The 27,517-nt window shown below is 46.8% G+C and overlaps 1 protein-coding gene across 2 annotated transcripts in view; it reads left to right on the top strand.

Annotated features, from left to right (window-relative positions):
- The window catches only part of gpc5b (glypican 5b), a 945,490-nt gene that overhangs the window by 417,137 nt on the left and 500,836 nt on the right, over window positions 1-27,517 (top strand). For both annotated transcript variants that reach the window (XM_072474918.1, XM_072474917.1), the window contains one exon: window positions 2,349-2,474. In XM_072474918.1, coding sequence (XP_072331019.1) covers window positions 2,349-2,474 — 126 coding nt within the window. The remainder of the gene's footprint in view (window positions 1-2,348; window positions 2,475-27,517) is intronic.

The following is a 27,517-nucleotide window of genomic DNA, read 5'->3' as shown; positions in this document are numbered from 1 at the left end:
AGCACCGGCCTCAAACATCCTCAAGCCAAGTCCAATGCAAACAGCTGCAATGTTCCTCCCCCTCTACTCTGTCCCAAAGATGTGCCCTCTCAAAATAAATAAAATTCCATTTTATTTTGCAAGACTGCATCCCAACCTGGTGACAATTTTTTAAAAAAATGGTTTTGCCAAGCACCAGCTAAGCTGCTTTGAGGCTGTCCCATGCATGAATCAAATAGCACCTTTGCACCCGTAGATAGGGAAGATTCTTGTTCCATCAGTCTGTGTGGGATTTAAACGGGAATCATTGAATAAAGGCACAGATGGAGGACATTTAGCTTATTGTACCTGTGCCGATTCAATTAACTATCCAATTAATTATCCAATTAATCCTACTCCTCAGCTCTGTTTGCCAATGCCCTATAATTTATTTTCCCATTCAGTTCCTTTCTTTCAATCTCATTTTGAATCTGCTTCCTCTGCCCTTTAAGGCAGTGTATTTCAGATCATCATAACTCAACTGTGCGGAACAAAGAACTTTCCTCATGACACCTCTGGTTCTTTTGCCAGCCACCCTAAATCTATGTCCTCTGGCTGCTGGGCCTTCTGCAACGAGAAGCAGTCTCTCCTTATTCGCTCTGCCAAAACCATGTACAATTTTGAACACCCCTTTCAAACCTCCTGCTAACTTTCTCTGTTCGAAGACAAACAACCCCAGCTTCTGCAGTGTCTTCCACCGTGCCATGTGCAATTGACTTATTTTATCTCCCAGGCAATGTTTTGTATCTGAGCCACAAAGGTAATCAAACAAATCTTCGGAATGTTCACCCACCATCACGCACCTACCATTTACACTGGCCAACATCCATTCAACAACTACTCTTCCATTCCACGCCCAGAAAATACAAAATTCATACATATCTCTTGAGTGAACTCCTATTGTGGCCTGGACTTTCTCCCATCACTTTTAACTTGTGCTCATGGCTGACCGATATAAACAGCTCTGCCTCCTATGTTTTGTTTCCTTCATTTATTCATGGGATATCCACATTCATTACTCATTCCTAATTCCCCTTCAGAAGATGTGGTGAGCAACATTCTTGTTACATTCCATCTGCGGAAAATGTTTCCACAGTGCTGCCGTGAGACTGTTTTGGGAGTATTTATTATTCCTTAACTATGGCACAATACAAAAATGATTATATAGGATGCTCACAACATTGTTCTGTCTATTCTAAAAGACAACAAAATTCACACGATCAGACTACTACCTTCAGGCTAAAGCCAATATTACGTGGCCCGTGAACCCACAATCCTCTGTCTCTGAGGCAGGAATGCTACCTTTGAGCTAAGGCTGATGTAAATACCACAGCATTGGTCCACAAGAAGTTAAAAACTGAATGTATTTCTTACACAGTTCCAATCATTTCGGATGAAACAACCTTTTGTGGTCTTGCTGACACATTGTTACAGGAGAGCGATGCGACCCCTATGTTAACTTCATTGAGCTCAGATGGTCCATGGAGAATTGGACTGAACAAAAGATCAGAAAGATCTTCATTACTTATCCCAGTCCAAGCTTGGATGCTTAATCAAAGGCTGTCAATCAACCCGAGATCAAGAGCACAATAGGACTTGGCATTCAGAGAATGGTCTCCTGAGCAGATGCACCCACCTTATCTGCAGATCTGTTAAATCTTAGACCATGTGTAATTTGATTAACTTGTAGGACAAATTCCGATTTATCTTTACTTGTCTCGTCCTCCACCTTGAAGTGATAAATGGGAAACCAACTTCCGCATCTGCTATTTATTACAATAGTGTGGGAGTACCTTCACCACACAGCACTTCAAAAAGTCAACACATTCTCAAGGGCAATTAGGGACGGCGAAAAATAACAGTCTTGCTGAAGACATCCATATCTCGAGGAGGAATTTTTCAAAGATAAATCATGTGACATGGAAGCAGAAAAACATTTCCTATTTTGTGAGAGATGAAAAATCTGTAATTCGCAGGAAGGAATCAACTTACTTGTGCTGACATTTGCTTCACCAATTGCTCAACTCATTTCACACTTCCTAAAGTGGAGCCCATGGTCTTCTAATTCTGTGCACAGATCTGTTTATAAATTTTAAAATTGTATTTGAAATGGGTGCCATTTAAAGGTATCCGCTATCCACTGGTGCTCTGTTGGTATAAAGCCATGTCTTAGATGGAGGTTTTGAGGTGATATGATGCTGCAATACAGTGCAGCCATTTGCAAGTGGAATGGATTGGATTTGTAATGGGCGCACGTTTCCTTTGTGGATTGTTTTCTTTGTATTGGACCTAAGCGCAGAGGAGGGTTGACTCTGTGTTTGTTTTGACAGGGACTTCATGAACTACATCCGACGGTTCAGAACCTTCTACGCTTCTCTGGCAGAGCAGATCTGCGAAGGCGAACTCCTGCCACAAGATGGCTCAACCTGCTGGAGCGGAGAGAATGTCGTCGAAAGGTAAGTGTTTGGGTGCAGTAACGTTCCAGATTGTAATGTGAAATAACAGCGGCCGCAGTTTGCTCTGTGGGATGTGACATGTCTGACCATTAACTCTGGGCTGCTCCATCCAAGCTTTGTGTATAACGTTGGTGTGTTTTATTGCACAAACATTATGGAAGCATCCTCTTGATATTTTGGATGGTTTTGCAGAGTTGGATTCTCCTGTTAATTTAAGTCCAAATTCAGGAGATGTGTTTCAGCTTGATTAGGTGCACAGAATAGCAGCAGTCTTGCTCTGAAAGAAACATCACATGTTGGCTAAAGATCTTTACACTGCTATCTTTGCGCTGGGCAAGGCTTCCAGACTCTTTTGACGTACTCTGTGTCACTCCATTTTCTTCAGTTTGTGGCGTAGCTAATGATGATCTCGTCGTTGGGTTGTGCGTTGCCATCTTTAAGGATCCTCTTAGCCTCCCGTGTTGAGGGTTACCTGCGATGTGTGGGTTAGATTGTGATCAGGCTCAAGAAAAGAATTGAGAGCTGCAAATGTGGTTTTCAAAACCACTGCCGGGGCAGTGGGAATGAGCCCTCGGAAAAGCCAAGGCAAAACCGACCGCTTCTAACGAGGTTTGAATAATATAAACGTGATTGTCAGTTGGGTAACCTTGCAGCAGGAGAAAATCCGTTGTCCTCTGGAAGTTCAGTTTTGTATCCAGGCCAGAAGGTTCCCTCACTTGGGGACGCGTGGTCTGCAAATAGTCACAGCCTTGTGTCCATTTGGAGTGCCTCTAGCCAACAGCCTGTGTAGAGTTCAATCATCACTGGTGATAGTTGAAGGCATCAAATTGTGCCTGACAATTTTAATATGGATATATAGGAAAATATTATAAGGAAATCTAAAGACAAATGAGCCCATCCCAAACCATAAACTGATCCAGTAGGCATTTAAGAAGAAATGCGACTCTGAGAGCCTGGTTTTCTCTCCTGTATTGGGTACACGGAGACGGGAGAGAATTCCCCGCTCTGTCAACTCAAGCTTTGAAAATGGCGGCCCACAGTTACAGATTTTTGGATTAGAAGTCGCCACCCTCAGAACAAGTGCTCAGAATTTTGGTTGTGAATACCGGCTGGATGGAAGGCCTGCCCCTGTGCTCCACCATTTTGTTTGAGTTATTTTAAAAAAGATTTAAACAAAAACATCACTCATCCCCTCACATGTCCATGCGCACTCGCCATGCCCTATTCATGTCAACCAATGCCACCTCATGCCTCCCACCCACCTGCCCCCTCCTATTCCCTATGCTAACCCATGGTCTTCTACCCATTCCACATTCCATCACATCATCTTTGCTCCCCACGTTCCCATGCCAACTTAATGCTAACTCATGCAAACTCATTCCATCATCCTTTGTCCTGACCACCTCCATGCCAACTTACCCAGAAGCCTTTGAAAGTTCCTTGATAGCTTTGACAGTTGCTTGCCAGTTGTTTGACAGTTGCTTGACAGTTCATTTAAAGCTCCTTGTCAATGTGATAGCTTCAACGAGTTTCTGCACTTATGCATAATAATGTTCACTTTTACCACTCCCAAACGGTGCCTTACCTCCCCCAAAGGGTATCTTACCACCTGAAAAGGGTTCTTTACCGCCCCTAAACATGTCCCAGGGCCAGATCCAAAAGGGTGCCTGATGTTTCCGAAGGGCACCTAGCTATCCAAATGGATCCACAAAGTTCAGACCTCCTCTTACTTGGCCTAATCTGCACACTCCATGTTTTCCACACCTGGCCTACCAAAACGCAGTGGAGGTAGCTGGTGATTAAAATGACCATCTACCTCCGTAAACTGTGTAAGTACAGATCCCATCCCGACTCCATTCCCAACCCTGGGAAAATGGAACATGCCATGTTTGAGAGCAGGACTTGGGATTTCCGGCCAATTCCCGAATTTTTGACAAAACAGAGCGATTCTCCATCATGGTTGAAATCACTGAGAGACGATTGCTGCTTTCAGAGCAGGGGAACTGCCCTTTATATTATTCTGTGTTGCACTCTTCCTCCCACAACGAACGAGTGCAACCTTTGTTACGACACCCTGGGCTGGTGTATGGTCAATTCCAGCCCCACTTGACCTGGAGTCGTAACATAATTGAAATTAACGCTTAATTTTAAAAGTACCCGAAGTCTTTCATCCATGGCTGCCCAATAACTATAGTCACCAGGTTTGTAAATTTAAACACAATTAACTTTTATTAATAACAATAACTATAATTAAATAGGCAACAAATACAACTGGTTAACTACCATCTAATTTCTAGCTCCACTCTTTAAATCTCCCCACTCTCTCGACACACAGAAGAGAGACAAACACAGAGGGGAATGGGGTGTAAAAAATAACACTAAAAGTTTATCTTTCAGATGGACGTCTTCCAGGTTTCCTTTCAGTCTAGGCCTCCAGTAGGATGAGGTCTTTGCTTTCAGTCTGCCATGGTTTACACTATAGACTCATTGGGTTCTCGGGATTTCGCTGCAGGCTAGGAAACAGCAGGCAGGACACATCTGGGAGAAAGAGAGCAACAAGCAACTCTTCTCTCAGTGTCCAGGAGTTTTCCAGCTTATCTGAGAAAAACCCACTTGGCAGGACCCAATCGCTGTCTGTTGCCGGGCAGAATATGATCCCTGGCCAATCCATTGGCCATCAGCCAACCAATTAAGACCAATTAAATCAAATTCCTCCAATCTGTGAGGCTACTTTAACAGTTACTTGACAGTACTTTGACAGCTGAATAGTTCTTTAAAAGTTGCTTGACAGTTTATAAAGTGTGTCATAAAGTCCGAGTTCTTCTGTTCAAAATCTAAATCTTCTTGGCACAGTGTTCAGCTTTTGGGTTTCTCACTTCCCCTGCTCAACTTAAAGATCCATGATCAAAAATGAAAACGACAAAATAAAATAAAGAGGAAATAAGGGAATCAACAAGAATGGGCCCTTACACCTTTCATAACCACACAGTATGTGTATTTCCAAAAAGAAAAATCGAAATATTGTGGATGCTGGAAATCAGCAATAAAAACAAAATGCTGGAAAGATTCAGCAGGTTTGGCTGCATCTGTGGAGAGAAACAGAATTAATGTTTTGACTCTATTTGACATCTCAACTGTAGAGGGGCAGAAAAATGATGGATTTTAGAGTCGGAGAGGCAAAGGGTGTAGCAGAATAGGACAGGGGTAGGTGGGAGCTCGGGAGACATTGACAAAGATATCATGGACACAAGACAAAGGTAACGCTGACGGTAGTGTTAAACCCTATAGAAGGTGCTAATAATGGCACAAAGGACAGGGAGCAGAATGAGGGTCAGTGTTCTGAGAAAACAAAGCAATTCACAGATGGCCCTGTGGGGGAAGGGGTTGGGGTGAAAATTGAACTTAAGTTGTTGAACTCCGTGTTAAATCCTGTGGGCTGTAACGTGCCTAATTGGAAGATGTGGTGCTGCTCCTTCAGTTTGTGTTGGGCTTCACTGGAACATTGCAGAAGGCCAAGGACAGAAATGTGAGCGTAAGAGCTAGTTGATGAGTTAAAATGGCAAGTGATGGGAAGGCCGAGGTCATGCTTGTGGACTGAGTGAAGGTGTTCCACAAAACGGTCACTCAGAAAGCACGTTTAAGCAAGGACTTCTTGGAGTCCTGGCCAATGTTTATTCCACAAAAAACATCATTTAGAAGCACAGCACCTGGGTGTGATCAAATTGCTGTTGGCAACCTTGCTGTGTGCAACTTAGTTGCTGCATTATATATTACATTATATATTAGAACTATACTTCAAAAGTGCTTTGGGAAATCCTAAGGTTGTGAAAGCTGCTTTTTTAAATGCAATCCTTCTTTCCTTCATTCTCTCTCTCTTTATCTATCTATCTCTCTATCTCCCTATCTCCCTCTCTCTCTCTCTCCCTCTCTCTCTCTCTCTCTCTCCCTCTCCCTCTCGCCCTCTACCACTCTCTCTCGCCCTCTCTCTTTCTCTCCCTTGCCCTCTCTCTTTCTCTCCCTCGCCCTCTCTCTCTCTCCCTCTCCCTCTCTCTCTTTTCCCTCTCTTCCACCTCTCTCATTCCACCCTCTTTCCACCCTCTCTCTTTTCGCCCTCCCTCTTTTTCCTACTCTCTCTCAACCTCTCACTCTCTCTCGCTCTTCCACTCTTTCTCGCTCTTCCACCCTCTCTCCATTTCCTATTCTCTCTCACCCTCTCACCACTCGCTCTTCCACCCTCTCTCGCTCTTCCACCCTCTCTCGCTCTTCCACCCTCTCTCGCTCTTCCACCCTCTCTTGCTCATCCACCCTCTCTTGCTCTTCCACCCTCTCTCGCTCGTCCACCCTCTCTCGCTCTTCCACCCTCTCTCGCTCTTCCACACTCTCTCACTCTTCCACCCTCTCTCGCTCTACCACCCTCTTTCGCTCTTCCACCCTCTCTCGCACCCTTTCCACTTTCTCTTTTCCTCGCTTTCCACTCTCTCTCTCTTTCCATTCTCTCCCTCTCTTTCCATTCTCTCTCTCTTCCTATCCACACACTTTCCCTCTCTTTTCTCTCCCTCTCTTTCCACACACATTCTCGCTCTCTCTTTCCTCTCTCTCCCTTTCCTTTCTCTCTTTCTCAATTGGACTAGCTCGGAAGAGCCGCAGGATTGGCCTGATTGTATTTTGTAAAACAAAGGGTTCTGGAGCTTTAATGAAAAACTTTGCTCCAGTTTTGTGTTCCTGACAGCAATGAGCAGCAGTGACATTCACAGGGGATGAGATTGAAATTGGGTGAGGCATCTGGGGCAAATAGTCATGAATTCCCTTTCTTCCTTCAACCATACACAGTGGGAAAATTCCACGCCAGTTCATCAATTATCGAAAATCTTGCAATAATTGTAATACTTTTTGGTGGGAAATAATTCTGTTGTCGTCTCTGGACAGCTGGAAAATATTACGTTCTACCCACAATCATTTTCTTTTAGAATCAGGAGGCATTCTGGACAAAAAAGCTTTCCAGGAGTCCCTTTCAAATTTTCCATCAGTCTCTCGCAAGTACTTCTTCAGATTCTGGCTTCCCAGACATGCCAGAGCTTTGATGTTAAAGATCGAGTGTGTGTCTACGTCAAAGGTGTCATTGGCCAGGTAATGAGAGGGTGTGTCATTCACTCCAAGTTCAAGCAGCTGAATTGGTGGCCATTGGTTCATTAGCTGGTGAGGACTGGACTTGTAAAGGGTTCTTCTTCACTATCCCGCTGTCGGCACTCATGGATAAGCGAAGTTATGTTTGTCTACCATCTCGGGAGAATACCTCCACACTTGTTTGGATTGAGATGCTAAGAGGTTTCTTAGGCATCAGAAAAAATAATAAGGAAGTAAAGGAAAGGCTTGGTTCGTGGGAAGCACAGTAGCACAGTGGTTAGCACAGTTGCTTCACAGCTCTAGGGTCTCGGGTTCGATTCCCGGCTTGGGTCACTGTCTGTGTAGAGTCTGCACATTCTCCCCGTGTCTCCGTGGGTTCCCTCCGGATGCTCCCACTGTCCAGAGATGTGCAGGTTAGGTGGATTGGCCATGTTAAATTGCCCTTAGTGTCCAAAAAGGTTAGCTGGGGTTACTGGGATAACTGGGAACGGAGATAGGGTGGAGGCGTGGGCTTAGGTAGGATGCTCTTTCCAAGGGCCAGTGCAGACTCAATGGGCCGAATTCTATGATTTTATGATTCCATGAAGGTATGGATGGGGGAACAATGGGAATATTGAATTCTTTGTGTTGAAGATAACTAGATGCAGCGATTGTACAAAAGAAAGCCTTGAGCTCATTCTAAATCAAGGGGCGAATGATATTCCTCAAACAAAAGCTCCATTGAAAAGGCAGACTTTGAGGGCTTTGTTGAAGTATTTAAAAAGGAAATCAAAAGATTTCTGATTTCATAGGGCATATCGAGGGATAATATGAAATGAAATCATGGGTGGGATTCTCCGGCCTCCCAGCCGAGTGTTTCTCCATTCGTTGGCGGCGGAATTCTCTGTTCCCGCCACTGTCAATGGGAATTCTCATTAAAGCACAGGCCAGGGTGCGTTGCCGGCAGAACCAGGGAATTTTGCCACGAGCGAATGGCTGTCAAATTGCTGAACATAGATCTAAGTAAGAGAAACTTGGTGGACTAACTTGTCTGTCATCACTCACTCTTGCGTTGTATTCAGGCAGCACGGTGGCGCAGTTCTTAGCACTGCTGCCTCACGGCGCCGAGGGCCCAGGTTCGACCCCGACCCCAGGTCACTGTCTGTGTGGAGTTTGCACATTCTCCCCATGTCTGCGTGGGTCTCACCCCCACAACCCAAAAAAGATGTGCAGGGTAGGTGAATTGGCCACGCTAAATTGCCCCTTAATTGGAAAAAAAACAATTGGGTATTCTAAATTTATAAAAATAAAATAATATTTTTTCAAATTCTTGCATTGTATTCTTTTACTGTTCCAATCGTTTGTTTATTAGCACATATTGAATCCCAGTTTTCTGAACCCTTCCTAGTCACTGCTACAAGAGCAGAATACTGTGAATGCTGGAAGTACTCAGCAGGTCAGACAGCCTCTGTGGAAAGAGAAACAGAATTAACGGGAGCAATTCAGTGGCCTTGTTGTGCCCGACTTCGTTTCTTGACGAGGCAGTTTGCCTCTCGTGAGATTCAAGATGCTCAAAGCGTCGCGATCTGGATTTCGCTCTCGCTGGACGTGATCCAAGTCTGCGTATTTAAATGAGCCATTAGTCTAATTTGAATGTACATTCACCGGATTCACCCGAGCTCCGGAATTCACCGGCCGCGCCTGGGAGACCTTGCCAGGGCGCCGATTAGTGCTGGTCCACACAAATGTGGACCACTCATAACGGCACCTGAGAGGGCTCTCCCAGGCCATTGGAGACCCCCGTGTGGTCGGGGACAGGGCAGGGTAGCACCCTGGCATCCCCTCTGGCAAGTGGGCACCTTGGCACTACTGGTCTGGCATCTGGAAGTGCCACCCAGGGGTTGGGTATTGGGGTGCACCTTGTCTGGGATGGAGGTAGGTGAGGGGGTTTCCTGTCTCCCCAAGGTTGGGAGGGGGCATAAAAATGGGGGTTGAGTCCGGGGGGATTAGGAAGATTGGGGCTTCTTTCTGAAATGGTGTCCCGATCTGCGTCCCTCCCAGTGCAGCATCGGTGGAGAGAATCTCCCCGAAGCCCCCCCAAAAAATGGTATACTGCCAATGAATAGCGAGGTGTTTCTTGGCACTGCAGGTGCTGAGCACCCTGTTAAATGTGCCGTTCAGTGGACTTTAAATCAAGTCTGTTGAATCGGGTCCAACATTTTAGATTGATGAGCTCTCCTCAGTTCTTAGGAAAGGTAATTAAACTGAAATATTAACTTTAGGCAGAAGTTAATGCCCTCTCCCTAAACGACTTCCCCCAAACCTGGGGCTGGTACCATCAGTTTCCACTACTCCAGTGTAGTACCAGCAGCCGCATCACCTCCCTTGTCCTCCTCCTCTGATTGGCCTGCAGCCCTCGGTGGGTGGGGACTTGCACCCCTGGGGTCCTTGATCTTGGGGAAGACTCTCTGCTGCTCAGTGAAGTGCCTGACTGACACTTAATTCAGTGGCCCTTCCTGAAATGACGCGGCAAGTTCTTCAGCCTTCTGGCCGGCCTTCATTAAAAACTGTCCTCTGTCTCTCTCTTTCTCTCTCTCTCCCCCCCATTCACTCCCATTTTGTAGAATCCCAAGTAACAAAGAACAATACAACACAGGAACAGGCCTTTCGGCCCTCCAAGCCTGCACCGATTACGTGTCCTATCTAGACCAACCGCCTGGATCGTTCTATACCCCGTCTGTTCATGTGCCTATCCAGATAAGTCTTAAAAGGTCTCTAACGTATCTCAACCACCTCACTCGGCAGTGCATTCCAGGCCACCACCAACCTCTGTGTAAATAAAACCTCCCCTGCACATCTCCACTGAACCTTTCCCCCCTCACCTTGAACTTGTGCCCCCTTGTAATTGTAATTTCCGCCCTGGGAAAAAGCCTCCAACTGTTCACCCTTTCTATACCCCTAATAATTTTATAAATTTCTATCAGGTCATCCCTGAGCCTCCGTCTCTCTAGGGAGAACAATCCCAGTTTATTCAGTCTCTCCTCGTAGCTAAGGTAACTTCATTGCAGTGTTAATGTAAGCCTGCTTGTGACAATAAAGATCATTATTATATTATAATTAGATCATATTTGGAAAATAATCTAAACCACTTCCCGTTTGCTTAAATTTAAAATAATTCCACTGGTTTATATTTTTTCATCACTTACAGATTTGTAAGAGATCAAACAATCTCTGCCATAGCATCAAGGTTCCAGTGCAACAATCAAATTGCCAAACTGTTTTCAACCGAGCTTCTCTCTCCTAAACCATCCTTCCTTGTATTTCTGTGTGGAATCATCACGTTATCGTGTGGACGAAGTAAATGGGTAAAAGAATGACAGAAGCTTTTTAACGTGGGTGAGTGTAAGGGAGCAGAAGTGTAGGAAGCCTAATTAATCCAAAAATGAGAAAGATTTATGGATGTTTTAAGCCAGTCACAGAAATGGTGGTATCGGCAAGATGGAGACAATGGGAGAAAAACAGGGCACAAGTGAGAAACTGAAGCTCTGCTGTTGCAACCGATCAGACATGACCTCTGAACCTACTTAGTTATTTGGTCTGATTCATAAAATGTGTCATCTGATCTCCCTAACTGTCTCAATGAAAGAGTGCACGGGTTAGTCTGATATTTAGTTACACTGATCAGGAAGATCCCAAATCTGATCCTTGTCTCTGCAGGGACAAAGATGGGAGCACTATAATGGACACCAGAAGTCTTAGAATAGCCATGTAAAATACAAGCCAGATTCATGATCCCGAATGTGATTCTAGCTGCAGGAATGTAAGCAGGTGAGACTGCGGGCACCAGGTGAGGAGATGGGTCGTTATGGATTGGGAGAGAATTGGGGGATAATTTCCCATTTCCAGATCTCTCGGCTGACCACAACAAGATGTGTTTTTGAGAAGGGGTGTTGTAACTTCTCGAAAGCTGGACTTTTTAAAATGGACATGAAATAGCCTTTCTTGTCAGTTCAAATTGGAAGAAAGGATAAAGTTCTGACCTTGTGGATTAATAAGGTACTTCCAGATATTTCTTATCGCAAGCTAGTTTCTGTCATGTGACAACACGATTGATGTTTTTCCATTGTGTACACAATGGGTTGATAACTCAAGGAGTTGCTACGCAATGGAGGGTACTAGCTGTCGCATCCATATTCCATCTATGATTGTTTTCCTGAATAACTTTATTTGAAACACCATTCTCATGGGGCTGGCAGATTTAGCAGCCATTGTCATTTCAAATCTCTTCCATGGAAATGGCGAGGGTGATTTGAAACGGGCACATAATATGACCGTAACAGGGTACCAGGAGAGAAAAGAGTTGAGCTTCTCTCTGAAGTCTTCCATTGACAAATAACCAGCCAGTTCCATAGCCCAGCCTCCTGTATGAAAGAATAACTGAAGAAGTGGCTGCCAAATTTGCCGATGACACAAAAATAGGTAGGAAAGTAAATTGTGAAGAGAACATAAGGAGGCTTCCAAAGGGACATAGGTTAAGTGAGTGGGGAAAAATCTGGCAAATTGAGTATAATGTGGAAAAATGTGAAATTGTCCATTTTGGCAGGAAGAATGCAAAATAATGGTCTAAATGGTGAGAGGGTGCAGAGGGTGTCCTAGTGCATGAATCACAAAAGGCTAGTATGCAGATACACCAACCAATTAGGAAAGCTAATAGAATGTTATTGTTTATTGCGAGGGGAATTAAATACAAACGTAGGGAGGTTATGCCACTGTTGTACAGGGCATTAGTGAGACCACATCTGGAATACTCTGTACAGTATTGGTCACCTTATTTAAGGAAGGATGTAAATGTGTTGGAAGCAGTTCAGAGAAGATTTACCAGAATGATAACTGAAATGGGCGGGTTGTCTTATGAGGAGAGGTTGAACAGGTTGGGCTTAGATCCCCTGGAGATTAGAAGAGGAGACTTGATTGAAATGTATAAGATCCTGAGGGGTATTGACAGGGTGGACGTGGAGAGGCTATTTCCTCTTGTGAGAGAATCTAAAACTAGAGGGTCACTGTTTAAAACTAAGGGGTCGCTCATTTAAAATGGACATGAGGTGACATTTTTTCACTGTGGGGTCATGAATCCGTTGGAACTCTCTTCCTAACAAAGCAGTGGAAGTAGAGTCCTTGATTATATTTAAGGCAGAGGTGGATAGATTCTCGGTAAGCAAGAATGTGATAGGTTAACGGGTGCTGACAGGGGGCAGATTTGATGTTCCTGGCAGAGCAGGCTTGAGGGGCTGAATTGCCTACCTCTGTTCCTTTTTATGTAGATTCTGCCACTTGGGTGAGATGTTGGTGGGCTGGCTAGCAGCTACAGAATAACATTCCAACAAGAACAGCAACTCCACGAACGAGGGAACAAAAACATCTTTAATGACCGATTCAGTTCGCTTCCCTGTTTGTTTAACGCTGAACCAGACAGTTCACAACTTTGGCATTCTGTGTTTCTGACCCCCATATCCCCTCCATGAATAAGATCCCCTCCTTCCACTCTTCATAAAATGATCTGCCTTCACCAGTCTATCACCACGTTTGCTGTTGAAAGTTTCCAACATGCTGAAGTTACTTTGAGATTTGAAAATGCCAATTCTCCCCTCACTGGCCTCTCATCCAACACACACCATAAAATTGGGCTCATTCAAAGATTTGCTGCCTGTGTCTGACCTTGCACCAAGTTACCCTTGGCTTCCAGTCCACCAACACCCGATTCCCCTGCCGCCTTCACTTCACCACTGGTGACTATGATGTGGAGATGCCGGCGTTGGACTGGGGCGAGCACAGTAAGAAGTCTTACAACACCAGGTTAAAGTCCAACAGGTTGTTTTGAATCACTAGCTTTCGGAGCACTGCTCCTTCCTCAGGTGAATGAAGAGGTACGCTCCAGAAACATTTATATCGACAAAGTCAAAGATGCAAGACAATACTTTGAATGCGAGCATTTGCAGGTAATTAAACCTTTACAGAGCCAGAGAGAGGGGTAACCCCAGGTTAAAGAGGTGTGAATTGTCTCAAACCAGGACAGTTGTTAGGATTTTGCAAGCCCAGTCCAGATGGTGGGGGGTGAATGTAATGCGACATGAATCCAAGGTCCCGGTTGAGGCCGTACTCATGTGTGCGGAACTTGGCTATAAGCTTTTGTAAGTCAAGTAGTGGGGGTGTGGGGATGACCTTGGCAAGATGTTCGTCTTCATCGATGACGTGTTGAAGGCTGCGAAGAAGATGTCGTAGTTTCTCCGTTCCGGGGAAGTACTGCACGACGAAGGCCACTCTGTCAGTTGTGTCCCGTGTTTGTCTTCTGAGGAGGTTGGACCAACTACTACTTGCCTTCAAACAACCGCGCAACCTCAAACAAACCATTGTTTGCAGCAAACTATCCAGCCTTCAGAACAGCGACCACGACACCACACAACCCTGCCATGGCAAACTCTGCAAGACGTGCCAAATCATCGACATGGGTACCACCATTACACGTGAGAACACCACCCACCAGGTACGCGGTACATACTCGTGCGACTCGGCCGACGCTGTCTACCTCATACGCTGCAGGACAGGATGTCCCGAAGCGTGGTGCATTGGCGAGACCGTGCAGGCGCTGCGACAACGGATGAAAGGACATTGTTCCCTTCCAGTTGGGGAACACTTCAGCACTCGAGGGCATTCAGCCTCTGATCTTCGGTTAAGCGTTCTCCAAGGTGGCCTTCAGGACACGTGACGACGCAGAATCGCCGAGCAGAAACCTATAGCCAAGTTCCGCACGCATGAGTACGGCCTCAACCGGGACCTTGGATTCATGTCGCATTACATTCACCCCCCCACCATCTGGACTGGGCTTGCGAAATCCTAACAACTGTCCTGGTTTGAGACAATTCACACCTCTTTAACCTGGGGTTACCCCTCTCTCTGGCTCTGCAAAGGCTTAATTACCTGCAAATGCTCGCATTCAAAGTATTGTCTTGCATATTTGACTTTGTCTATATAAATGTTTCTGGAGCGTACCTCTTCATTCACCTGAGGAAGGAGCAGTGCTCTGAAAGCTAGTGATTTGAAACAAACCTGTTGGACTTTAATCTGGTGTTGTAAGACTTCTTACTGGTGACTATGCCTTTAACTGGTTTAGTCCGAAACTGCGAAATTCCTCCCGAAAGCTCTTCACCTGTCACCCCTTTAAAATATTCATTAAAGTGTACCTCAATCCTATTGTACCCTTCTTCAGCCCTGTTGCTTCACAGCTCCAGGGTTCCAGGTTTGATTCCCACTTGGGGTCACTGTCTGTGCGGAGTCTGCGCGTTCTCCCCGTGTCTGCATGGGTTTCCTCCGGGTGCTCTCGTTTCCTCCCACAAGTCCCGAAAGACGTGCTTGTTAGGTGAATTGGACATTCTGAATTCTCCCTCTGTGTACCCAAACAGGCACCGGAATGTGGCGACTAGGGGATTTTCACAGTAGCTTCATTGCAGTGTTAATGTAAGCTTACTTGTGACAATAATAAAGATTATTATTATTAGATGTAAAATTTCATTATTGTGTCCTTACCAAAATATGCATTTGGGGCCATCTGCGTAATAGAAAAGCAACTTATTGCTGATAGAAGAGGCATTTTCTGCACAGACATTACTCCAAGAAGTCAAAGGTTACAACTCATGCCAACGTTTGTAGAATTACGATCTGCTTTCCCCCAACAGAGCATTAAAACTGCAATAGAGTTTGCCGTAATAGAATATTTCTACTCATTAATCATTAACAAATATTCTGCAGTCAGTTTGCTAAATGGAGGCTGATCCTGATTGGCTCACTTGGGCTTGCCTTTAGGCATTAAAAGAGATGGCCATTGTCTCTGAAGGGAGAAGGTGAGGCCCGAGAATGTTAAATGATAAAGGAATGGTTTTTTTTCTCTTGTTTATATTAATGTCTGCCTGTCTCATAAGATCCAGTGTCAGCGCCTGGGCTCAGAGACTGAAAAAACTAAACCAAACGGAAAGTAAACAATGCCTTCATTTCATCTGCTCTGTGGGAAAATCAAGGCCAAGGGTGCTTTGCTGGTTAGAGAAGGAGAATTTGCCCCGAATCCTTCCGGACTGTAATGAAAGCAAATAGTTCTGTGGTAACGTAATCTTCTCTCAAATGAACCTGGATGTAAACTGGGATGATTATTTTTAAATCTCACCGGGCTTGCCTCTGTGCATTGATGCTGCCTCAGTAACTGTTTCTGGTCTCATCTATTCCACTTTCAAGGGCAGTGTCTTGCACTGGCCCTACACCCTGTAACTCTGTCCCGAAACCTCTCCACCGTTAACCTGTCTCCCCCACCTTAAATAGTTATCTTAGCACCTCTCTCTTTAAATCCACCTTTGTTTACTCGTCCAATTCGTCCTCCTCCTCCTCCTATCACTTGGTCTGCTTTTCCACTTCTCCTGAAAGCGCCCAGGAAATGTTTCTATGACACTAAATAAATGCAACTTTTTGCTGTGTCTTTTGCCTTTCCTGTTTCAAAATGAAACCAGCTCTGATAATTCCTCCTGCTCCTCCAAGTATGCACTTGGAAGTTGAATGCAGCCAGGATTATGGGACAAAGACGTTTAATAGACTTGGCCGCTGAAGATGGGGACATAACAATGTGGGTTACTAAGGAAAGCTGTTCCAAGTTATAGATTCATTTCACGGAGAAAACACTATCATGTGGGGGATTGGTGGCGAGATTGTGTTACTAATCCCCATGAACCTTTATACTGGCTTTGGTTTTAGCTGTAATATTTGCAACGATGCTGTTCGCTCGCAGTGAGAAATAAGCAGACCTCCCATTCAGTGCAAATGTGGAGGATTTAAACTAGTATGGCAGTGACGTGGGAACCAGGGGCGGGATTCTCTGACCCCCCGCCGGGTCGGAGAATCGCCGGGGGCTGGCGTGAATCCCGCCCCCGCCGGTTGCCGAATTCGCCGGCACCGGAGATTCGGCGGGGGCGGGAATCGCGCCGTGCCGGTTGGCGGGCCACCCCCCCCCGCGATTCTCCGGCCCGGATGGGCTGAAGTGCCGCTGCTGGAATGCCTGTCCCGCCGGTGTGGATTAAACCACCTCTCTTACCAGCGGGGCAAGGCGGCGCGGGCGGGCTCCGAGGTCCTGGGGCGATCTGGCCCCGGGGGGTGCCCCCACGGTGGCCTGGCCCACGATAGGGGCCCACCGATCCGCGGGCGGGCCTGTGCCGTGGGGGCACTCTTTTCCTTCCGCCTTCGCCATGGTCTCCACCATGGTGGAGGCGGAAGAGACCCCCTCCACTGCGCATGCACGGGGATGCCGTGAGTGGCCGCTGACGCTCCCGCGCATGAGCCGCCCGGCAATGTCATTTCCGCGCCAGTTGGCGGGGCACCAAAGGCCTTTCCCGCCAACTGGCGGGGCGGAAATCAGTCCGGCGCGGGCCTAGGCCCTCAAGGTTAGGGCTCGCCGCTCAAGATGCGGAGGATCACGCACCTTTGGGCCGGCGTGATGCCGGACTGATTTGCACCGTTATTGGCGCCGGTCGGCGGACATCGCGCCGATTACGGAGAATTTCGCCCCAGAGTGTTAGCTTAGAAGGTGTAATAACTGAAGGGGAAATAGAGAACAAAAATAAGAGGACAACAATATCACCCTGTCTGCTCAAACACAGTGGTCTGAAGTGTTTTTGTTTCAAGGCCAGAAGTTTAGCAGGTAAGGCAAATGAACTTAGAACACTGATAAGTACTTGGAACCGTGATGTTGTGGCTATCACAGAAATGTGCTTAAAGGAAGGGCAGAACTGGCTGCTGAACGTCGGAGGATATAGATGCATCAGGAAAGATAAAGGAGGATGTAAAAGGGGTTGGGGAGTAGCATTATTGTGGGAGGACACCTCGGAGGGCTCATACAATGATGCAATACGGGTAGAGCTCAGGAACAGGTAGGGGGCAATAACAATGTTGGGGGTTTGTTATAGGCCCCCAAACTGCCAGCGAGAGATAGAGGAGCAGATAGGTAGAGAGATTTTGGACAGGTGCAAAAGTAACAGGGTTGTTGTTGATGTGTTGGGTGTTCTGGATCACAAACAGGTCACCAACATTTGAAGTGGTGCAACTCTATTTTATTATAAGGTTAACTATATTAACACACTTGAACTGTGGGTAAATGCAATACCAGCTTTAACTGTTGACCCTTGCCTAGTCCTAACCAGGTGATACACTCAGCACATGGTGAATGTCTGTGTTGCAGGCTATGAACTCTGTGCTCCGAGCTGGCTGCTGCTAGAATGAGCGGGAACTCTCCTGTCCCCTGTCTTTATAGTGCGTGTGCTCTCACTGGTGATTGGCTGCGGTGTTGTGTATGCTGATTGGTCCCACTGCATGTGGTTCAGTGTGTGTGTGTCTGCACCATAATATACTGGTGTATATTATGACAGTTGTGGTAGGGGATTTTAACCTCCTTCTATATTGACTGGGACTCACTTTGTGCTGGGGGCTTGGATGGGGCAGAATTTGTAAGGTGTATCCAGGAAGCCTTCTTAATGCAATATGTAGATAGCTCAACTAGGGAAGGGGCAGTACTGGACCTGAAAGAGAAAATGCTGGAAAATCTCAGCAGGTCTGGCACCATCAGTTGGGAGAGAAAAGAGCTCTTTTCTAATCTCTTTTCTCTCCTTACAGATGCTGCCCGACCTGCTGAGATTTTCCAGCATTTTCTCCTTCGTTTCAGATTCCAGCATCCACAGTAATTTGCTTTTATTAGCACTGGTCTGGTATTGGGGAATGAGCCTGGACGGATGGTTGAGGTTTCAGTAGGGGAATATTTTGGGAATAGTGACCAGAATTCCGTAAGTTTTATGGTACTTTTGGATAGGGATCAGGATAACCCTCGCGTTAAGGTACTAAACTGGGGAAAGACAAATTCCGATAACATTAGATGGGAATTGAAGAATTTCGATTGGGTGCGGCTGTTGGAGGGTAAATCTACATCGGGCACGTGGGAGTCTTTCAAGTGACAGTTGATTAACATTCAGGAAAGTTGAGAGAACGAGGGATGAGTATGGGAAATTTAGGGAGCCTTGGATAACAAGGGATATTGTGAACCTCGTCAAAAAGAAAAAAAAGGCTTTTGTATGGTCTAGAAGGGTGAGGACAGTCAAAACCCTTGAGTTATGGGCAGCATGGTAGCACATTGGATAGCACTATTGCTTCACAGCTCCAGGGTCCCAGGTTCGATTCCCAGCTTGGGTCTGTGCGGAGTCTGCACGTTCTCCCCGTGCGGAGTCTGCACGTTCTCCCCGTGTCTGCGTGGGTTTCCTCCAGGGGCTCCGGTTTCTTCCCACAGGTCCCGAAAGACGTGCTGTTGGGTGAATTGGACATTCTGAATTCTCCCTCAGTGTACCCGAACATGCGCCGGAATGTGGCAACTAGGCACTTTTCACAGTAACTTCATTGCAGCCTACTTGTGACAATGAAGATTATTATATAATGAAGATTATTCTGTATAAATAAAGTAGGAAGGTACTTAAGCGGGAAATTAGGAGGGCGAGGAGGGATCATGAAAAGTCCTTGGCAAGTAGAATTAAGGTGAATCCCAAAACCTTTCATTCATATGTAAAAAGCAAGAGGGTGGCCAGGAAAAGGATTGGACCACTTAAGGACAGTGGGGGGAATCTATATGGTGAGCCAGAGGAAATGGGCGAGGTACTAAATGAGTATTTTGCATCTGTGTTCACCAAAAAAAGAGGACTTTGTGGAAGCTGATTCTTGGGTGGATAGTCTGGATCATGTTGACATCAAAAAGGAGGAGGTATTGGGTGTTTTAAAAGATATTAAGGTAGATAGGTCTCCTGGGCCTGATGGGATTTACCCCCGAATACTGAGGGAAGCAAGGGAGGAAATTGCTGGGACCTTGACTGACATCGCTGTATCCTCATTGGCTCCAGGTGAGATCCCAGAGGACTGGAGAATAGCTAATGTGGTCCCGCTGTTTAAAAAAGGTAGCAGGGATAATCCAGGAAACTATAGGCTAGTGAGCCTCAAGTCGGTAGTGGGTAAATTATTGGAGAGAATTCTCAGGGGCAGGACTTTTACCCATTTGGAAACAAATACTCATTAGCAATAGACAGATGGTTTTGTGAAGGGGAGGTCGTACCTCACTAACATGATTGAGTTTATTGAGGAGGTGACAAAGATGATTGATGAGGGAAGGGCGGTGGAAGTTGTTTACATGGACCTCAGTTAAAGCCTTTGATGATGTGGCTCATGGCAGTCTGGTACAAAAGGTGATGTCACACGTGATCAGAGGTGAGGTGGCAAGATGGATACAGAACTGGCTCGGTCACAAGGCAGAAGGTAGCAATAGAAGGCTGTTTTTCTGAATGGAAGCTTGTGACTAGTGGTGTTCCACAGGGATCTGTGCTGGGCCCTCTGTTGTTCATTGTGTACATAAACGATTTGGAGGAAAATGTAGCTGGTCTGATTAGTAAGTTCGCCGATGACACCAAGGTTGGTGGAGTAGCAGATAGTGTTGAGGATTGTTAGAGGATACAGCAGGAGATAGATAGGTTGGACACTTGGGCAGAGAAATGGCAAATAGAATTTCATCCGGAAAAATGTGATGTAATGCATTTTGGTAGGTCTAACCTAGAGGGGAAAATACAGTAAATGGCAAAACTCTTAGGAATATAGAAAGTCAGAGGGATCGGGGCGTACAGGTGCACATATCTTTTGAAAGTGGAAATACAAGTGGACAAGGTAGTATACGGAATGCTTGCCTTCATTGGACGGGGCATCGAGAATAAAAACTGGCAAGTCACGCGTTGGCAAGGTCGCACTTGGAATACTGCACACAATTCTGGTCGCCACACTACCAGAAGGATGTGGAGGCTTTGTAGAGGGTGCAGAGGAGGTTTACCAGGATGTTGCCTGGTCTGGAGGGTGTTAGTTATGCGGAGAGGCTGAATAGACTCGGACTGTTTTCATTAGAAAGACGGAAGTTGAGGGGTGACCTGATAGAGGTCTACAAGATTATGAGGGGCATGGATAGAATGGATGGGCAGGCACTCTTTCCCAGGGTGGAAGGGGCATAGGTTTAAAGTCTGTGGGGCAAAGTTTCGAGGAGATGTGCGAGGCAGGTTTTTTTTACACAGAGGGTGGTGAGTGCCTGGGGAGGTTGTGGAAGCAGATACATTAACATGATTCAAAAGGCATTTCGACAAATACATGGATATGATGAGTATAGAGGGATACAGCACTAGGAAGTGCTGAGGGTTTTGGCCAAGGGTGGTACCATGACCATTACAGGCTTGGGAGGGCTGAAGGGCCTGTTCCTGTGCTGTATTGTTCTTTGTTCTTTGTCCTTTGTCTACAACATTTACGTTTCCTTCTCTGCCCAGATTACCATATAGAAAAATAACTCAGTCATATGTTTCTGCATTGATTGATAGAAACTACCTGTACTGGCAGTGAACCTGATGTGTTTAAGACTAAATGTCATGGCTGAAAGATTATCGAAGCCCCTGAACTAATTTTTAAAAAGTGTTCCTCCATGCCTTGTCTGAGGTGCCATCTCCTGGCCTGGATGCTGAGCCGAGGCCCCATCTGCCCTTTCAAAATATTCCATTCAAAGAAGCAGAGACCGAAAGAAACTCTGGCCAATTTTTAATCCTTCAGCCAACAGTTAATTCATTATTTTCACCCTTGTTTGTGGAATCTTGCTGTATGCAAATTGATTGCCGGGTTTCCTTACATTACTATAGTGATTGCACCTTAATTGGCTGTTAAGTGCTTTGGCGCATCCTGAGCTGGTGAGAGGCGCATTATAGATGCAATTTTTTTCCCGTTCTGAATGTTCCTTTTGTTTGTGTTGGTGTGTACCTATCCACTGAGATGAGCTGTACTCTGCAGCTGGTAGCTTGCCCTTTCCTGCCTTTGGTTTTTGTGAGCACAGAGAAGTTGTTACTGTGGTTGCTTGAGGCTTACACTGGAGGCTTCCAACAGTTAACAAGGGGTTTATTGATGAAAGGAAAAGGCAGGTAAGTAACAGGCACAGAACTCAATATAACAGGTATGGTCACTTCAGATCTGGGGTTCATACTGCCCGGAACCCAGCTCCCAGGGCCCCACATAAACACCCTATTAGCTGCAGTTCACGCACTTCTGTGCGATTGGCCCTGAGCTGATCACGAGGTTTGGCGAGCCCGCCCCCTTAAACGGGTTGCACTATCACATCCCTGCCCCCCCCTTAAGTCCCTTATACCATACTACATTAAAAAACTGAACAGAGTTTACAAACATAACATACAGCATGGTGGCACAGTGGTTAGCACTGCTGCCTCGCAGCACTAGGGACCCGGGTTCAACTTGGGGGACCCACTCTCTGGAACTCCCCCAATCTCAGGGACACTTCAGAGAGCCTCCTATTAGTCACACCTGCCTGGAAGCTGAACAGCAGTACAGGTAGAAACAGGGAAAGGGGTCAGGCAGGAGGGAGTACGATGGGAAGGGGGTCAGGCGGGTTGGTGTTGGGTCGGGGAGGAGTCAGATGGGTTGGTTTTGGGTCAGGGAGGGGTCAGGTGGGTTGGTTTTGGGTCGGGGAGGGATCAGGTGGGTTGGTTTTGGGTCGGGAGGGGTCAGGCGTGGGGTTCTTGGGTCGGGGATGGGTCAGGTAGGGGCAGCCGGGGAGAGTTCAGACAGTACAGCATTAGGTCGCCTCAGGTGAGGTCTTGTGCCAGGGTGTTGAAATTGTGGGTTTATGGGTCAGGGGGGTTTGGATGGCAGAGGTTGTTGGGTGGGTGGGGGGCGTTGGGAGAGTTCGGGCGTGGGGTTCAAGTCAGGTCACGGTGGGGGGAAGGGGGGTAGAATGGAGTGTTTGCATATTGTGCGGTACACCTAATTGCTAACCTGGGGCCCCCAGAAGCATTGGATCATTGACCCAAATGACTGTATGTGCCTTTTGTGATCTGATTGATTGGTTTTACTGCACAATAGGAATCACTAAAATATTTGGACCCGGTTAATCTGCAGGGTATAGTCTGCCCTACTGCTGGATCAGGTTTGGCATGCCATCACCCCAACAGGCTGTGGTGAACCATGTTCCACTGTTACTCACTGCTGTATATATATATATAGTACGAAGTCTTACAACACCAGGTTAAAGTCCAACAGGTTTGTTTCGATGTCACTAGCTTTCAGAGCGCTGCTCCTTCCTCAGGTGAATGAAGAGGTCTGTTCCAGAAACACATATATAGACAAATTCAAAGATGCCAAACAATGCTAGGAATGCGAGCATTAGCAGGTGATTAAATCTTTACAGATCCAGAGATGGGGTAACCCCAGGTTAAAGAGGTGTGAATTGTACCAAGCCAGGACAGCTGGTAGGATTTCGCAGGCCAGATGGTGGGGGATGAATGTAATGTGACATGAATCCCAGGTCCCGGTTGAGGCCGCACTCATGTGTACGGAACTTGGCTATAAGTTTCTGCTCGGCGATTCTGCGTTGTCGCGGGTCCTGAAGGCCGCCTTGGAGAACGCTTACCCGGAGATCAGAGGCTAAATGCCCTTGACTGCTGAAGTGTTCCCCGACTGGAAGGGAACATTCCTGCCTGGTGATTGTTGCGCGATGTCCGGCATCTCCACATCATGTGTATATATATATATATATATATATATATTCACTGTTATTGTTTGTTCCATTGTTACTTACTGTTGTTGTTGTTGCTTCTGTTGGCTCTGCCTGTGGCTCCGCCCCTTGGGCTTTGTATATAGTGGCTGATCTGGGGCCCTGCCCCCAGTGAGGGATCAGCAGCAGGCAGGCACACATCTCAGTGTATTAAAGCCACAACTTAGTTCCACAACTCACTTCGTCTATTATTGATGGTCCATCACAGGCTTTGACCTACTGACTGAGGTGGAGTCAACTTTAATTTCAAAGCACCTGTAATAGCTCTGCATCTTCATTCGTTAAGATCTGGTCCGATGCTCAGCTCTTCAGGATTCCCAGTGACTGGTGGTGGTAAGGAACTTTGAATGGGTGCTTCAGCGCTGCAACGAGCACGGATTTTCCGTATTTCATACGGAAAATCTGCTTGAATACGGGAATGCGATTTCTCGCGTTGAAATATACAATCCACTGCAGCACCTCGGTCAAATCCAACCTGACACCGCACTGGAAAAGAGTATTTAAGCGAGAGGAGGTTTTTTGGGGGGAGGGAAGACAATAAATATTAAGAGCCAGCTCCCTGTGAAGGGCTGGCTGGTTTTGTGGAGTGCGGGGGGCTGTGGGTGAGGGGTGAGGTGGGAAGAGGAGGCGATTGGCAAGCTGCAGTGAATGCATTGCTCCCGAAATGCTTCGGTTGGTTTCCTTGGCGACGGCTGCTGGAGACGGGGCCCCCCCGCAGAGGCCCCGTCCCCTCCCGTCTCCGTCTCGCACACTATACAGCGCATGCGTGTCATGTGATCCTTCAGGCGGTCTCGAATCAAAGTGCCTGTACATGTATGTAAAAGCATTGGATTTGCATTTTCCATTTGTGTTTTAGATTTGTGCAATATAGGTGTACAGCTGTACTTCAGGTTGGTGGGCATTTTTTCTTTGGAATGAAAATACCGATTTTACTGCCAAAATACTGATATTTGGTATCTGGAATACTGATTTCTGTTGGGAAAGGTTGGCAGCTCTGGTGTTTAATGGGCAGCTCCCCTGAAGTTCAAATTCCACCCCCAGTGTTTCATTGTGTCATGCGAATACTGATTGTTGACATTTCAAGGACCTGAGGCAAGTTATTGCTGGGATTGTTTAGATTTTACTGAATATCTCATTTTGATTGAAGAGCTTTTGAGCTCTTTTCCCAGGGAGACTTTATGAAATGATTCACTGGCGGAGCTGCATGTTTGGGAACAGTTTGAGGATGTGACATTGCCGCTATTTGTATATTCACTCTCCCTCCCTTTGGGGACAGGGCTGTGGTAGTGGAGGGATTCACAGGCTGCAACATGAAATCTCCTCTTGTTCCTGTAACCCTCTTTCCACCAGCCAGCAGCCTATGCTGAAGGGGAGGGATATACCCACAGGACACGTATATCCTGTTGGATGCCATCCTGGGATTCAAAGCTCTGGTCTCCACTCACCGGAACCTTCCGGAAAGGGTTTGAACTACCTGACTCGAGCAGAAATCCTACCATTGAAGCAAAGAACTTTAGGGAGAATGTGAAGGTGGTAGAGAGGCTGCAGAAAGGATTGCTAAGAATGGAAGACTTCAATCACGAGGGTGGAGTGGAGAAGCTGGATTGTTCACCCCAGAGAAGGTTGTGAGGAGATGGGATATACCATCTTTGAGGACATAACAGATTGCAATATAATCTTGTTCCAGTGAACCCCTTGTAATGATGTGCGTCCACTGCAAATACTTCTGATCAGTGCTACAATGTGCCAGATATATAGGATGGACCAATAGGATAAGTAAGACGTGTTTGCATGTGTGGCCTGGTAGTACAGGCCTCCCCCACAGCCTGTTTGCAAAGAAGGCCGGGATAATTATCAAAGTTGCCCCACCATGATGGGCCACATGAAGATTTTCACCTTTCCTTTCCCCTTTCCCTCTGGGAAGACAGAGGCATCGTGGCAATGTCATTGGACTAGTAATTCAGAGATCCAGGCTAATTCCCTGGGGACATGGGTCAAATCCCATCGCAGCTGGTGAAATTTAAATGCCATTTAATAAAAAATAGTTCTGGAATTGAAAGCTAGTCGTGATGACTGCAAAATTATCATTGAGCGTTGTAAAATCCCACCTGGTTCACTAATGCAATTTAGGGAAGGTAATTTACTGTCCTTGCCTAGTCTGGCCTACATGTGATTGCAGATCCATAGCAATAGGGTTGACTCTTAACTGCCCCCTGAAAGGACAATTAGGGATGAGAACAAATAAACATGCCATCATCAAAACTGGGAGAATGGAAAGGCTTATGTGATTTGAACACGTAACATACTGAATCATTGAACAAACAAAGAACAAAGAAAAGTACTGCACAGGAACAGGCCTTTCGGCCCTGCAAGCCTGCGCCGACCATGCTGCTCATCTTAACTAAAATCTTCGACACTTCCGGGGTCCGTATCCTTCTATTCCCATCCGATTCATGTATTTGTCAAGATGCCCCTTAAACGTCACTATCGTCCACCACCTCCTTCAGCAGCGAGTTCCAGGCACCCCAAAGCCTATCCATCATCTAAAAGGTACAATTCAGGAGTGTGATGGAATACTCTCCATTTGCCTGGTTGAGTGCAGCTCCAACAACACTCCAGAGGCTCGACACCATCCAAGACAAAGCAGCCTGTTTGATTTCCACCCTAACCACCACCGTCGACATCTTCACCTTCCACCATCGCGCAGTGTCAACAGTGCCCCCCCCCCTCCCCCTATTACAAGATGCACTGCAGGATCTCAGCAAGTCTCCCTCGACAGCACCTTCTAAACCCACAACTTCAACCATCTAGAAAGACAACCGAAGCAAATACTTGAGAACACCACCACCTGTAAGTTCCCTTCCAAACCCCACACCATCCCGACTTGGAAATATATCACCATTCCTTCACTTGTCACTGGGTCAAAAGTCCTCGAACTCCCTCCCTAACAGCACGATGGGTGTACCTACACTAGATGAACTGCAGCTCACCACCACCTTCTCGAGGGCAATTAGGGATGTGTAATAATTGCTGCCCTATCCAGTGATGCCCAAAACCCGCAAAACAATTGTCAACAAAATGTAATGGGTAATTTCATGAGTGTGGTAGTCACCACTGTTGTATTATATTGTATGTATGGGTATTACGGTAATGCCCCTGTACTACAGGTACGGGGGTATATCCCTGTCTGCTGGCTCTGCCCAGGAGGCGGAGTATAAATGTGTGTGCTCTCCGAACTGCAGCCATTTTGGCAGCAGCTCTAGGAGGCCACACATCTCTGTGTAATAAAGCCTCGATTACATTCTACTCTCGTCTCGTCGTAATTGATAGTGCATCAATTTATTACACAGAGATTTTACAAAGATGGACCTCCGTATCAAGCCGGATCGCCTGCAGCTGTATCCTCAAGCAGACAACGCCAAAATGAACTTCCAACATTGGCTAGCCTGTTTTGAAGCTTACATCGGGTCTGCGCCAGACCCAATCTCAGAAGCACAGAAGCTCCAGATCCTGTACACGCGGCTGAGCTCCAACGTTTTTCCCCTCGTCCAGGACGCGCCGACCTACGCAGACGCCATGGCGCTACTGAAGGAGAATTACGCTCAGCAGACCAACAAGATCTACGCCAGGCACCGCCTATCCACGCGGCACCAACTTCCCGGTGAGTCTGTGGAAGATTTCTGGCGTGCCCTGCTCGCCCTGCTGAGAGACTGTGACTGCCAGGCCGTTTCGGCCACTGAACATTCAAATCTGCTCATGAGAGACACATTCGTTACGGGCATAGGGTCTGACTACATCCGCCAGCGCCTCTTAGAAGGGGCCACGCTTGACCTCGCAGCGACCAAGAAACTAGCACTCTCGTTCGCCTCACGCAACATACAGGCTTATGCTCCCGACCGCACGGACCACCACCCCTGTGCATCGTGGACTCCGCCAGTGGCCACCCCATCGTGGACCCCATCAGCGATCGCCCTCAGCCAACCCCACGCCTGCGCCACGCAGCAGCCAACCAACCCCGGGGGACCCAAGTGCTACTTCCGCGGACAGACAAAACACCCCCGGCAGCGCTGCCCGGCGCGGAGCGCGCTCTGCAAGGCCTGTGGCAAGAAGGGACATTTCGCTGCAGTGTGCCAGGCCCGCTCAATCGCCGCTATTGTCCCGGCACCCCCCACGTGCGGCCAGTGGGCGCCGCCATCTTCCTCTCCTCAGCCCACGTGCGGCCCATGGGCGCTGCCATCTT

Source organism: Scyliorhinus torazame, chromosome 14 (genome assembly GCF_047496885.1).
Source record: "Scyliorhinus torazame isolate Kashiwa2021f chromosome 14, sScyTor2.1, whole genome shotgun sequence".
In the NCBI taxonomy this organism is placed as follows: domain Eukaryota; kingdom Metazoa; phylum Chordata; class Chondrichthyes; order Carcharhiniformes; family Scyliorhinidae; genus Scyliorhinus; species Scyliorhinus torazame.
This window is presented reverse-complemented; position numbering and strand designations above follow the sequence as displayed.